General features: G+C 29.3%; 1 protein-coding gene across 1 annotated transcript; it reads right to left on the bottom strand.

The window, feature by feature from the left end:
• Positions 1–2,746: 2,746 nt before the first annotated feature.
• Positions 2,747–14,159, bottom strand: Bet1 (blocked early in transport 1). The gene is made up of 4 exons (XM_035355104.2): positions 13,967–14,159; positions 13,413–13,507; positions 5,624–5,680; positions 2,747–2,999 (listed from the first exon to the last, which is right to left on the bottom strand). Exons 1-4 carry the CDS (start codon positions 13,983–13,985, stop codon positions 2,844–2,846), a joined length of 327 nt encoding a protein of 108 aa, XP_035210995.1. The 5' UTR covers positions 13,986–14,159; the 3' UTR covers positions 2,747–2,843.
• Positions 14,160–15,334: the final 1,175 nt, after the last annotated feature.

Consider the following 15,334-nt stretch of genomic DNA (forward strand, 5'->3'; position numbering starts at 1 on the left):
TTTTAGAAAAATTAGCTCTAAAAATTTTAGCTCCTCAATGTTAATTGAATTTGATATATATTTATTAATATCTCTTTTTTTTTTTTTTTTTTAACTTACTCGATTCCGTCTTCCAGAATTCGAAATTTAGGTTTATCCAAATAATTTGAACTTTTTTTATGATTTATTTTTAAAATTCCTATTTCTAAATAATTTTTATAAATTTTTTGAAAAACATTTTGAATTATAATCTTTATGTTTACTATCATCTTACAGTAGATTTACTTCTAAGCATACCGGCAAAAATTTAGAGATTTTTATTCAAAATGTCCCAAGATATATGTGAATTTACATTTTGACGTGTTTTGAAATTTGGCGTATATTTAATACAAGCCATAATAATAAAAATGTGGTTTATGCATTTTGTTAAAATTATTTAAAAGAATAAACAATGAACCTTTTTTCCTCTTGTGCATTAATGAAAATAAGAAAAGTAAGCAGGTTACTAGAAATTAAGAGTTCTGCCAAGTGGTGTAAATTGAAAAAAAATCAGTTTGGAGTAAAAGTATTATTTGCAGTAAAAACACTTCTCATCTAGCCATACAATTCAAGTTCAAAAATCTTCAAACTGCTTTTGCATATCCATTTTAAGTTCAATAAGATGAACACTGAATCTTTCAGCCTACTCTGGAAGAATATCATCTTCTAAAGCTGACAATTTGGGATATTGATGAAAATCCCTCTTCAATAGATTATGATACGAAAAACGGCCCACTTTATCTACAAATGATGTTACAATATTTTAGCAAATATAACAGCTTTATTGGCTCCTTGAAGCTCCAAACTGATTTCCTTAATGTATACCAATTAAAAAGCATCGTTATTTATTGGTTTTAATTCTTGATCAATGCTTTCAAAAAATTTATCATACAATGCTACTTTTATTTGTAGTGTACTCATATATAAAAAGAAATAGATTATTTACAAGTTGTTTGTCAAGAACAGTTTTGAATTTTTTTAAATATTTGTCAAATTATAAATATTGAATATGTCATATAAAATTATGCTTTCATTTTTAATTCAAAGTATCCTTTAAGAAAAAATAACAGTTTTCATGCCACAAAAGCTTGACTTAAAATATGTATTATATTTATATATAGCATTGTTCTAATATAGGTATTTTGACACAAAATTGGACTTCTTCTGAAATGACAGGCCAATTTTTTCTATATTTTGGTTCTAACTCAAATTATGCTAAACTGCCAAGTTTTCTAAAAATCACATGAGTAGTTTTTAAAAAAAATTAGCTCTAAAAATTTTAGCTCCTCAGTGTTAATTGAATTTGATATATATTTATTAATATCGCTTTTTTTTTTTTTTTTTTTAAACTTACTCGATTCCGTCTTCCAGAATTCGAAATTTAGGTTTATCCAAATAATTTGAACTTTTTTTATGATTTATTTTTAAAATTCCTATTTCTAAATAATTTTTATAAATTTTTTGAAAAACATTTTGAATTATAATCTATATGTTTACTATCATCTTACAGTAGATTTACTTCTAAAATACCTGCAAAAATTTAGAGATTTTTATTCAAAATGTCCCAAGATATATGTGAATTTACATTTTGACGTGTTTTGAAATTTGGCGTATATTTAATACAAGCAATAATAACGAAAATGTGGTTTATGCATTTTGTTAAAATTATTTGAAAGAATAAACAATGAACCTTTTTTTCTCTTGTGCATTAATGAAAATAAGAAAAGTAAGCAGGTTACTAGAAATTAAGAGTTCCGCCAAGTAGTGCAAATTGAAAAAAATGCACGAAGATAAATTTATGAATTTCCCGTAAATTTCAAACCAAATTTTACAAAACTTAAAATTTATGCATAATTTGAGTCGTAGAATTGAAATATGGAAAAAAAATTGGCCTGTCATTTCAGAAAAAGTCCGATTTTGTGTAAAAATACTTATATTAGAACAATGGTATATATGAATTTAATATATATCGTAAGTCATGCTGAAAAACGCAATCTGAATTTCAGCAATCAGCCCAGTAGAACGGGAGAAATAGAACTGTCCCTTTTTTTTTTTTTTTCTTTTTTGTGGGGGGGGGGGGGGGTACAGTGTACCATGATCATGATGGTAGGTTAAATTATTGCCACATTCTGGCATAATTTCCTATTTTATACTTCTTTATTCACATGTCATTTTCATATCTAGTCATATTCTAATAACAACAGAATCCTTTTCTTTAAAAGAATATTTTAATAATTGAAATATAAACTAGTGACGTGAAAACTAAAGTGCTTTACACAAAAATAATTGTTTCTAAAATTGTATACAAAATTTTGGGGAAATTAAAAAATTCATCATGTCCATAAACATTACACTAAATAGTCAAGTGGTAGCAAAATTACTTCTCAAAAATGCAGGGTACAAATTATTACTAACTAAACACCTTCAAAAATGAGATTTTAAAATAAGTTTTCTTTTCTGGATTTTAAAGCAAAATTGACACACACGGATTTTCTATAAAGAAAATACATGAAACCCTTTTCATAAATACTCCCCTTGAACTTGCAATTACTGTATGAATATATGGTTTATACAGCACAATGCCCTTGAAGTGAAAAAAAAAGTAAATATTGACGTACAAAATATGAATTCTTAAGATATTATTTACAAAGAATACTAAGTTAAAAAATAAGATAAACTATATCTTCTGGTAGAGAAATGGAGAGAATTAATGACACATAGAAATTCTAAAAAAAAGAAATCTTTATTGAACATTTTGTAAGGTGTGGAATTGTATATTTAAAATATGAATTCATCAACTGGAAATATTTGTATAAACAAAAATATCATTGAAATTTCAGTATCACATATATAACACCAAACACAAAGAAAGAGAACAGCAGCAGGTACAGAATATATCGATTATGTCCAGCTTTAGCAAGCTTTACCACTCTGCCCATAGTAGAAGATAGAAAACCAGATGTGGAATCAAAATCATCATCCTGAAACGGAAAAATAAAACATGCAGTGAATCAAGTACGCATACACCACTAAAATGTTTTCATCATTTTCTTGTACTTTTATCACTACTATTATTCAAAATGTTAATTCCTATTTCAAATTATTATATACATATATATATATAAGAGAAAGAGGGTGAGAAAGAAAAACAATTGAAATTACTTGATTAGATTTGAAAATGATTCTGAATTTAATATATATATATATATATATATATACAGAAAGACTGTTAATACCCTATTTTGACTTAATTATTATCTCCTGAATTATCTCTTACATTTTTCTTTCTTACATTTCTATAATATAATCTATACATATATATATATATATATATATAATTTGTACAGAAATACAAGGAGAAAAAACCTTAAATTAAGGAATTTCAAATTTATTTTAACCCTTTAAAGGGCACTGGTATATAATATATACTGGAAGTTTGTCAATTTTTTAACCTCTTAAAAAATACTGATTTTTCTACATCAGAAGCTGTAACCTTAAGTGTCTGGTGTTTCCTCTTGATTCTAAATGGTAGCACTACCCCATAAATGCTCAATATGTTGCAGTTATGAAATTAAAATACCTAGTTCAAAGGTATCATGTTTGAAGATACATTTGAAGATTAAATTTTATGCTACACTTCCCTTCCCTTCAAAAAAAAAAAAAAAAAAAAAGATATGTTTTAATGTTAAAAGCGATTTCTTACTTTCTCAGAAAAAAGCTCCATGCATTAAAAAAATCCCCCGATTTTTAAAATATTAAAATTGGAGAGTATTACACATTTAAATGTCACTGTAATACAAGCTTTTTTTTTTTTTTTTTTTTCAAAATTTTGATCTTAAATAGTCAGACAAGATGGAAATACAATAAATATCACTTTCTGACAAATCTGATTTTAGGTCAGTTATGTACACTACATTAAGCTAACCCAACTACCCGGCTATTAATAAAAGAGTCATTCCACTTGAAGTAGCTCAAGACAAAACTAAAGAAATAGTAAATACTTTTCATCTAATATTCTATACTTCCAATAATAACAGTAAATTTTAAAAACCATAGTATATATACAGTATTTATAACGGATATATATTTATATTGAATTATTAATATTCCTATCAGTAGCCATTGTGAAAGTCCACTCCTGAAGCTTTTCTAATTTTAAGATTTCTCAATGCAATTTCCAAATTATGTAATGCAAAAGAGGAGACAAAACAGCCCAGGTTTTACAGACTCATTTCTTTTAGAATGCAGAAGAGTGAATATATGAATATTAGCATGTTTAGCCATCTTACGAACATAAACAGTTTTTCTTTGGTTTTGATAAAAAAAAACCATGTCCAGCCTTTGCAATAGATTCATTAGGTGTTAAAATGCACAAGGGTTCTTTCTCAGATGGGAGAGTATTTATTTTGAATTCTTGCAAGGTACTTGTCTGACTTCAAGTTCTTCTAGTGTCTGACTGTCTGTTTTACAATTAATCTTTGAAATAAGTTTATAAAAAGCTACCTGCTTATTCTCAAGCAAAGGTTTTTGTAAAAAGTTCAGATTGTCTCTTTCATTGTCTAATTCAGCTTTATTTCAAAGGTGATCTCTCCTTGCCGTTAACTTCCCAAGTTCCTCGCTCCAGAAACATCAGCATAACCCAACTCTTCTTATATGGATTGCAGCCTTTCCATATACAATAACAGACTTGTTGAAAAGGATAACCAACTTATATGAATGACTCGACCGAGTAAAATTAAAATTCTTCTGGCAAGAGATTTGTCAAGCCCTGATGCAAAATCCCTCTAACTTACTTGTTCAAATTACTGTTCTTTTAGTGTAGTTTCCTATATCAGCAGTTACACCTACAATATCAGAAGAAGTCGTATGTATGCGGATCCTTCTTCACTGAAAATTAATTCAAAAGGGGGTGGAATTTAATAAGTCTTCACTACCTGTGCCATTTAAATCTCGATAATCCAAAGTAGTAGAATGGGCATTTAAATCACCAACCAATATTGTTCTGTTTTCAACATCTAGAACTGACAAATCATGCTATTATGTAAATATAAAATAATGTTAAAGATTTAAAGAGTCTTTTCTTCATGAAGCATAAGCATTCTGTGTGTAATTTTAATACATTTGCCACCAAATTTCATCAGAAATGACTAATATGGTAACAATTACCTCATCAAGAACTGGCATATGATTAGCTATTAGATATCAGGTACATGATATCACTACATCATGTGCCATTGTGATCAACAGCAAATGTGTTAAGAATCATACAAACAGTAAATAAGCAATTGGATATAACAGGAATAAATACAAATACATATCTGTAATACTGTTATTGTCTAGAAGTTAAATTCACAGCTAATTCATAAATAAGAAAAGATACAGCATTTCCTAATACTTTAAATAAAATATTAAATTTTTCCATTTTTTAGGGAAAATTAATGGATAAAATCAAAGCAAGCTCAATTAACATAAACATCTGTTGTATCTACAGTAATCAGTATTCTATTAATAGACATTTTCACCCTAAAAAGTTTAAAAAAATAAAGAAGTAAACATATCAGTCAGCCATAAAAACTTTCTGGTTATAAATGATAAAAATATTTACCATTTCCCTAAGGACTTGATTCTGACTTCGTACTTCATGACCAATATCAATGGACAACTACAAATCAAAAATCATATTTACTCATACATTAAAATTTCACAAAAATACTACCTTAAATATTATTATTGATATTACTTACAGTTTAGTAAACTGCATGCACAGAGTCACATATCAGATTATATACACAAGTATATATTTTAATACAATTTTTAATTATGCAAACAAACTCTTTGACTTTTTGCTTCAAATAAATTAATAATCATAGCACTAAATTATTTAATCTTTGAAAAATGACTATGATAGCTGGAAATTTATTAACTTCATTTTACTTCAGTGTGAAGCTTTTGACAACATAGAGTAAGATTAAATATAAAATGAAATTTTAAAACAAATTAGGACAGCTACCTGCCATAACATTGTCCCCAAACTTCAATTCATAGCTCAGTGTCTTTGCATCATTAAGACACTTAAAGTAATGTCAAGTCAAAAGTCCACTCAAAAGGTTGGTAATAGAAAGGCCTTAGATTTTTCAAAATTGGATAGATGGTCTTTCTAAGCAGGGCTTCTGTAACTTCCAGTAGTTTATACATCTGCTGTATAATTACCATAAAAGCTGCAGGACTCTTATATTGATTGTTCTTTCCTTTTAGGTGACTGTAAAATTACCAATAATATCATGGATTATTGCTTTCTCAAAAATTGGCAAAAATTTTGGTACTTTATACGAATATCACCACCCTTCTTAAAAGAACTCACAAGTACCATGCTATGTCTGCAAAATAAGCTGGTCATGATGCCCCCCAAATGTATTTATGAAATAACTCCAGTGTGCAGGCACATGCAATAAATAAGCAAGGATTTCCACCATCAAAGGCAAAGTGTTTGTTTTTGTTGCAGTGAATGCAATATTTTTTTTTTTTTTTTTCAAGTAAGAAATCGTTATGAGATAGTGGATTTGACTAATGACAAGCAGTTACCTTCAGAAATATGTTTTTTTCCTTAACAGTTAAGAATGCAAAAAATCCACATTCCATGAAGATATACTTTGTAAATGATCAAATTTCATGAATCAAAATTTGTGCACTGATGCGTAGTTTGTGCAATTTTCTGATGTTTCTTTCAAGCAAAAACAGATAGTAATGTATACATGAGAACAAGAGCATGTGCAATGCCACATTTATACGATTCCGTAATGTTTTTAAGGCATATAAAGATTGCTGTGTATATGGGAAGAACAAGAGTGCAGAAAAAAATTACATAAGGATTTCTTCAGAAAAAGTAAGTTTTTTTTTTACAAATGTTTCTTGCTTTTTTTTTATGATACCGATTCATTGCTCTTTTACAGATTTCTTAACGTGCCACAAGTTTTTAAATGGCTGTTGCCATGCGCATTAGCAGTTTGGCAACAAATTAATCAGCAATGAGCTGACGACTTGTTGGATATGGGTGCAGATAATCAGAAAGTACCAAAATGGACTATAAAATACACAGAAATAACATAAAATGTTACTTTTAAGTCAATTTGCCTGCAAATCAGGTTTTATTTAGTGATTTTAATTTAATCTAGTCTACCTTTTTAATTTAAAAAAAAAACTGCAGATGTCTGATGCAGAAAGAAATATTAGTTTTTCCTACTTTACAGATATCAACTATGAAGCCCCCCCCCAAAAAAAAAGCTTTTTCATGAATGAAAGCAGTTTATCTTCCTTTTTATTTAATGTTTAGCTTATGAGCTTATTTTTTAATGTACTTTGAAAAATACAATTTTTTAGGCATTATTGATACTTAGTTTCTAAATATGGATGCAGCTCCTCCAACAATTTCATGAATTTAATTGACATTGTTTGTTATGCAGATAGTACATTCCATATTATGAATATGTGTACTCAGAAATCTCAATGTTAAGTACTCAACAAAGTATTCATGTATTTTCTGCAATAGCTCAATCAACTTACTTTCTTCATTACTGATACTCAAAGTTTGTGCTATTATTGCTACAATCTAACTCAAATTTCAATTCAGTTTTCAAAAAAGTAATGAAGTTATATGTTATCTGGAACATGACACTATTTTAGAATTGGTACTTAAGTGGTAACACAATCATCATACTAGAAGTCACCAAATTTTTAGAATGTACCACACTGTGGCAACCAGGGCTGTGGAGTTGGAGCTGGAGTCGCTAAAAACAGGTCGACTCCAAATCGAGTTTTCGTGGGACAGTTTGAATTTGAAATGAAATTAAAATGAATTGGAAAAAAATTAATGACAAGCTGAGTTATTATTTTTATTTATGTACTATATACATTAATAAATAGTTATTTTCTATTTTATCGACATATTAATAAATAAATATAAGGTAGGAGGATGGATGTGATATTTGCCATTAGTGATTAAACTCATTCAGTTACAAATTTCACTGGTAAATTTAAGTAAGCAGCAATAGCAGCAAGAGCTCCCAAAACTGATGCCATTCTTAGGAAGTGAGCAGGAAAAGGAGCAATTAATGATCAAGCAACGCAACAAGGAAATTTAGTAGAATTTGCCAGCAATGGAAGAAAATGCAGTAAAATTTCTTCAAACACAGAATTTTGATGCCAAATCTCTATATGGAACAATGAGGTGATGCCTCTGGTAGATAGCCGATGTTACTGGAATTTGATTTTTTTTTTTAATTTTATTTATTTATTTATTTATTTTTTAAAGCATAAACAGATTGCTGTGCACTTAGGGAGAAAAATAGTGAAAAAAAAATACTGAAAGATTTGGAGATAAAATTGAAATGTTTAATGTATCATGTTATACTTATTTAATAATTAAATTTTGTATTTTAAATTACTAAAGTATGTTTTCTTTTCATATGCTGATAAAGTCTGCCAACTTACAAACTTACAATAAATATCGATAGTTTGGGAATTTTCTTAAAGAACTCTTGTGTAAACCGCCAACTTGCACTCGATAAGTAACTATTACTATTCTATTTGTAAAAAATTGCCAAACTGTGTCAATGTGGTTGCATAAGTACTTTATAATCGTTGTACAGCTGAACTCTTAAATTCAAATTGCAGGCAGATCAAAAGTCCAATCTAAAAACAGCCAATGGGCCAGAAATACTTTTTTTTTTTTTTTCAGTTTTTTTAGCAAAAAGAAAATCTTTTATCAAAAAATATTTAATTTATAATTATGTTCCCTACATATTTATTTTAGAACATACATAAATAATTATAAATTAAAAGAAATTAAGATTGTATATTTATTTTCTATCTGAAATCTTAAATTTGGTACCAGTAAAGCATTTTTGTTAGTTTCATTTTGTAATCCAAATATAATGACAGCTAAGTATTAAATTTTAAGACTAACATTATTTTTTCAAATGTAGTCTAGAACCCTTTGTCCAGAACTGCTATGTTCAAGGATGGATTTGTCTAACCTTGTCATAACAAGCATGTGAATTTTACAATGATTACGTTTGCCACTGGCAAGAGCCTTGAACACCATATAGGTGACAATACGACTTTACTAAAAAATTCATAACTAAGCATACTTATGTTTTGAAAAAAAACTAATAAAAATTAATCCAATTTGTATCTTCAAATTTTTGAATAAAATTTATATCACACTATAAATTAATTAGCTCAAATTAAAGATTTTTTCCTGCATTATTTATATTAGCTTTTAAAAGAAAATATTTACTCAGATCTAAATGAAATCTTCAAATTTCTGTAATAACCTATTTGCAACAAATACATAATTGAAAAGCATTTGCAGGCTGCATAAAATTGTATCAGAGGCCACCAGTTTAAGACCACTGATCTGCAGTACATAGATAAATTCCACCCCCCCTTTTTTTTTTAAATCTAAAAGTCTTTTCAGGTAAGGAAATAGTTTTCTTTGAAGGTTCTTATGGTAATCAAAAACATATTTAGTTTGTTTCCTGCCTTTATTTATTTTTGTCTACTATATGATTCAATTTTTTTCTTTAATTATCACTGGTAATATTTCATAATACCTTTATGCCTACAGAGACCAGTTTAACAACTGGTCGCTCAAAATCTCACAAAACATATTTTGATACCCCTTCCATACATCTGCACTTAGAATAGCTGAATTAATATATTATTATTTAATTAAGCCCCCATCTTTCATTTTACAGAAAATTGTCTAACTTAGCCTTAATATCTTTATTTTAGAAATACTATGCCAGTCAGTAAATTTCTACATATGAACTGCTAATTAAAAAAAAAAAAAAAAAAAACCCTCCAACCTAAATATTTTTAAATAAAGAACCAGAACTACTCTGATATGCGCCCTCAAGTCGCCAAATTTCGCGGCAAATATTTTTGGCGAGAAACTTCACGCTGCCATGTTACTATCTAAATTTTTTGTCTACATTTCGAACTTTTAGCCTAAAATGTCTCCAAAAACTACGTTTTCAACATACAATTTAGCTAAAAATCCGAAACAAAAACAAAAAATTTAGATAGCAAAAACGTAAAGTTTCTAACCAAAAATATTTGACGAGAATCCATGTACACAGCGACATGTTTTAACTTAAAAAAACATCTACGAATGGCACAATCTAGGCAACGAACGAATCTACAAACTACGCACACCTCGCTTTAATAAATTAACATAACAACAATAAATTTCAAAGAATACCATGTACACAGCATCCTGTTTAAATTTTAAAAAAATTCTACGAATTGCACAATTTAGGCAAGGAAGGAATCTACGATCTACGAACTCCTCGCTTTAATAAAATAACATAACAACAATAAATTTCAAATAATAACATGTACACAACATTCTGTTTCAACTTTAAAAAACATCTACGAATTGCACAGTCTAGACACTAAACAACAAAATAAACTAAAATAAATTTCAAATAATTTAAAAAAAAAAAAAAAAAAACAATAACGACAGAAATTCATACTAAAGAACCAATGAACATAACATTCTACAAAATAAGAACAAGGATAAAATAAAATGCACTTACCATGAATTAATGCGTTTTCGAATAGCAGAAATATAAATTTCATACCGCCTTTAACATGCTGCCACGTAATCACTATCGTATTTACATGACAGCCAGACACACTATCCAAAAAATTTATACTATGGTTCACAAATAAATAAAATCACAAATCCCTACTTCTATCATGCACTGCCATTAAAAATAATCTCCCAGACCCTCTTTCCACACTTCCAAATGCCCACTACCCCTCAACAGGATAGCCACAATGATATTTCCTTTTGCCGAACTTCAATTCAACAACTACCATTTTATCTTTCCCTCCCATCTTCTCAGACACAGAGGCGAATCAACGAGCTCCAGCGAAAGATTTTTCAACGTCAACAGGGTTGCCATAGAACACGCAATCGTGCCAAAAACCAGCGCAGAACACATATCGCCACATTTGGTGGAATTAGGGCGTATATTAGAGTTGTACCAAAGAACCAAATCCATAACATTAAAATTAAAGAGTTTACTACTACACAGAACCTGTTGACAACAAGGCATTTCTTACTTGTCAAGCTCAACAATGGTTTGGGCAGCACACTGTTAAGCAAACGTTAAAGCAGAAAGGTTTTTTTTTTTTTTTTTTTTTTTTTTTTCACTTAAGCATATATAAATCAAATTTAGACTGGAAAACATGAGATTTAGTGTATTCACATTAAATGTAGGAGAAAAAGCTTACCCTATGTAAACACAAATTAGCTGGCTACACATTATATTTAGTACACATAAATTAAAGTTAACATGGAAAACCCAACATGATATTAAGCATATGTAAGTAAAAATTAGCTAGGTAAATATAATATTCAGTACATATTCAAGTTATCAGACGGGAGGAAAAACAATATAAAGCATATGTAAAGGAAATTTAGCATAACAGAATAATGTAAATATTATTAAAAGCAATGAAACTAATTCTTATTAAAAAATTTTTAAAAGCATGTGTATTAATATAGAAAGATTTCTGTTTTTCCTTAGAATTATGTGTCCCTGAAAATGGGCAATTCTTTGAAAAGACAATGATGTGAAAACTGTTAGAGACATATTATCCTAAAGGCAAACAGTCTTAAATTGCACTAAAAGTTTCTATGAATAAATCTTGGTAATTATGTTTACTTTTGTTCGGAAACAAATATTAATGTAAGTAATCTGCTACAATTTCTTTGTGAAGACTACTACTTGTAACTTTACTTTTCAAAAAAGAGAATGAGAAAAATCAGACAAAACAATAATAGACTGTCGATTGAACTAGTGTTCATTTAAGAATGCCTAACCCAGGGTAACACATAATTTTCTAACAATTAATAGCACAGCAAAATTTAAGCTATCAGGTATCCAAAAAAGTTCCTGAAGTGAAAAGCGATTTCAAACAGGAAGTGTCAGGATGACTTCAGATGTTAACATGCCCATCAACAGAGTGTCAGTTCAGAGCTGTACGGCACATCAGTCATGTCTGTAGGAAGTACAATTCTGAAGTGAGCCTGTTAGTGTCGAAAGACCATGTCGAAGGGTGCACAAAATTACTGTTATTACTAACTGAAAACTATGGCCTGAACTTTTTCGGATACCCGATATTTAATATTTAAACATTTTTCAAAAATTTCAAAGATGATATAGAAGTATGATGAAAAGTCAAATGAAAAATAGCAACAGATAGTGAAATTCCATAATGATGAGTAGTTTCAAGACGCATCCATCATGGTTCCCATCTAAATTCCCATGAGGTAAAGTAATGTTGATACTGAAGTCACAAATAAGCATTAAAAGCAACCTTCACAGTTGGATGGAAGTGTGAGAAATTTCAAGCAAATGATTGCCTGGGGGAAAGGGAACACTTGTTTTATTGCTACACAAATTTAGAGGAGTGGATTGGATTATTCAATTATTGCAAAGCACATGAGGGCTATCTGCCTAAAGGGAGGGATGCCTTCATGGAGGACTTTTTAAGGGAAACTGGCTCGTATACATGTTACACATAGATAAAACCACGAAAACGCCCATGCAGCCAGCCCATTCGCGTTAGAAGAGTGACAAATAAACTAAACTGGTTAAGGTATATTTAAGGATGTCCCTTGGATTATCGTGAAGTTGTTGTTTCATTTATCACCAAGTTGTTGTTTCACTTACGGTAACCTGAGTAGTTGAATGTTATGGAAATCCTATAATGATGTGATTGGTTGCGTGATTGCGTAGAATTTGACCGACAAGAAAATACTTGTTGGATGCGAGTTAGGAAGTATGTCGTGTATTGTGTATCATAAAATGGCTGCCGGTATTAAGGTGGGTGTTTGGTGGTATAGAAAGAGAGTGGTAAGCATGGAAATTTCTAAATAAGGTAAGTGGATATTTTCTTTATGTAGTGCTTAGATGGTATAAGATGAATATCCTTTTTTTTTTTTTTTTTTTTTTTTTTTGTTAGTTCATTGTTTGATTTAAAATGTAATTTATTGAGATTATATATTTTTTGTTTGGCTCTAGTGTAGATTTGGGTGATCCTTTGACTTTCTAAGAAAAAATAGATTGATGAGTACATGGAAAAAAGAAGTGCAATTCTCTGATTTTTGTTTACATGAAAATTGGTCACTGTATACATGGATACCGAGTTTATGCAATTCTTTGACTTGTTATTTTGGCTCTGTGCAGCGGCGATTTTTAACACAAAAATCGCCACCTTTGAAATGTTATAGCAATTTTTGTCAATGTTTACATTTACTTTCAATTCATGAGTGTTTTCAAAGATAGTACCTTAAAAACATGATAAATACGCTTGCTTACCGACTTCAAAGCAGTGATTTTCGTTTTCAGGCCATCTACCAAATATTCGTTTTCTTCTTCTACCGAATTTCTGTCATATTCAGCATACGATTCATCTGAAAAATATTCATATCTAAATAAATCAAGAAGACAAATAATTAATCTTAAATCAATGAGACAACACTTATAAAACTCTCCAACAAACAGAATAAAAGTCTCCACAAAGAAACACATTTTTGATACTCAACTTCAAATCTTCTGAAGCTATGGAACACAAGAAAAGTTTATTACATCATGGGAAGTAATTTATCGATAGAAATGAATGAGAGATGGTAATACTGTAATCGTGCAAATGTCACGACATAGAAATAGTCATTTACCAGTAGATCCTCATAGGAAATTCTAAATTAAAATAAATATCGGGCAACAATTTTACATATAAATATTTTGACTAATATATCTTTCATAAATTATAAGAAACAAATATTCCAAAAGAATGTATTCTCAATAAAATTGTTATTATGTCCACTTAACATATTGCATGACATACGTCAGCAGTTATGTAGCTTACTTACTAATATGCCCGCGTCGCATACTGTTTAACGTCTACTATAATGCTACACAATTAATAAATCTCGATCTCATATTTATAAAACTGAAAACTGTTTAACTCAGTCAGTAAAGAAATCTTTCAGTTAAACTACAAATTACTCATCCAAACTCATAACCACATAACGCGAAAAACAAATATACTAAGCTGACGACGTATTTTAGAGTTGAGTGAGAAGAGAACTGCTTATTGGTTAAATATTTCACAGAACATAATTATATATTAAAAATTAATTTTGGCATTCACTTTGTTTTCACAATGTATCAAAATGCAATCTAATTTATTCGCATTTATATTTCACTCACGGATATTTATATTTTAATAAAAAGCGAAACTCTTTTGACATTTTTTTGTATTATATTTTCCGACAACATTTCTACTCAACCTTATATTTGACTTGAAGTGAAGTAATCATTACGCGCCTTATTTAAGGGTAGTACTTAGTAAGTTATTTATTATTACGGTTACTTTCTCTGTAATATGTGTTCTGTAAGTAGGTTTTCTTTGTTTAAATTAAGCAATGATATAATCTAGCTTTAAATTTTGTGTCCATCTGCAAATTGAAATTGAACTGTACGAAACATCAGGTACTAGTAGTAGGTATCAGGTACTAGTAGCAGGTATCAGTAGTTGTTTCATCATGGTGAGACGGTGTTTCGTACTAAACTGTACTACGGGAGCGAAATTAAATACAGAGAAAGTATCGCTTTTCAAAGCACCTCGTGATCCTGTGTTATTCGAAAGATGGCAACTTGCTGTTCCATATAAAGGTCGTAGTTTAACGATGAAGGATCGTATTTGTGAAAAGCATTTTGAAAAACGTTTTATTCTACCACGTTGGCAAAAATCTGTGACTAATGGTGACTTTGTGAGTGATCATTGCAGACCAAAGTTAATTCCTCAAGCAGTTCCATCAATTTTTCCTGGAGTTCCTCAAAATATATGTGCCAATAATTTTAATGTAAACAATAAGTGTGAAAAAAAAGTTTTAACAAATGCTACTAACAGCACGTTTATGGTAAAAAATGTTGTTGACAATAGGCTTATGGATTTAACCAATACATTTATCAGTGAAGTAGAGGTGAATGATTCTGATTGCGTGCAAATATGTTATAAATGTTTGACTGGTGGCTGCCTCACTCATATAGTATTCAATAGCTTCTAAACTTTTTTTTTTTTTTTTGATTGGACTGCAATGTGTATTGAAACTGATGTAAATTACAAGCTTTAATATTATTAATAGAAATGATCTTTTGTGTTTATAAACCTACTGTATGTACAAATTAATGTATGTGTCTCATCATTTGTAATGCTTTATTGTTTGTGTAATTCT

The sequence above is a fragment of the Stegodyphus dumicola genome, chromosome 10, assembly GCF_044657685.1.
Source record: "Stegodyphus dumicola isolate Sdum_Otavi_A_Nest chromosome 10, ASM4465768v1".
NCBI classification, from domain to species: Eukaryota; Metazoa; Arthropoda; class Arachnida; order Araneae; family Eresidae; genus Stegodyphus; species Stegodyphus dumicola.

Coding starts and splice junctions, on each gene's coding strand:
- Bet1 (XM_035355104.2), bottom strand. Junction 5,681..13,412: donor AAATCACTGCTTTGAAGTCG/GTAAGCAAGCGT, acceptor TTTGATTTGTAG/TTGTCCATTGATATTGGTCA. Junction 3,000..5,623: donor ATCAAGTCCTTAGGGAAATG/GTAAATATTTTT, acceptor TTTCCGTTTCAG/GATGATGATTTTGATTCCAC.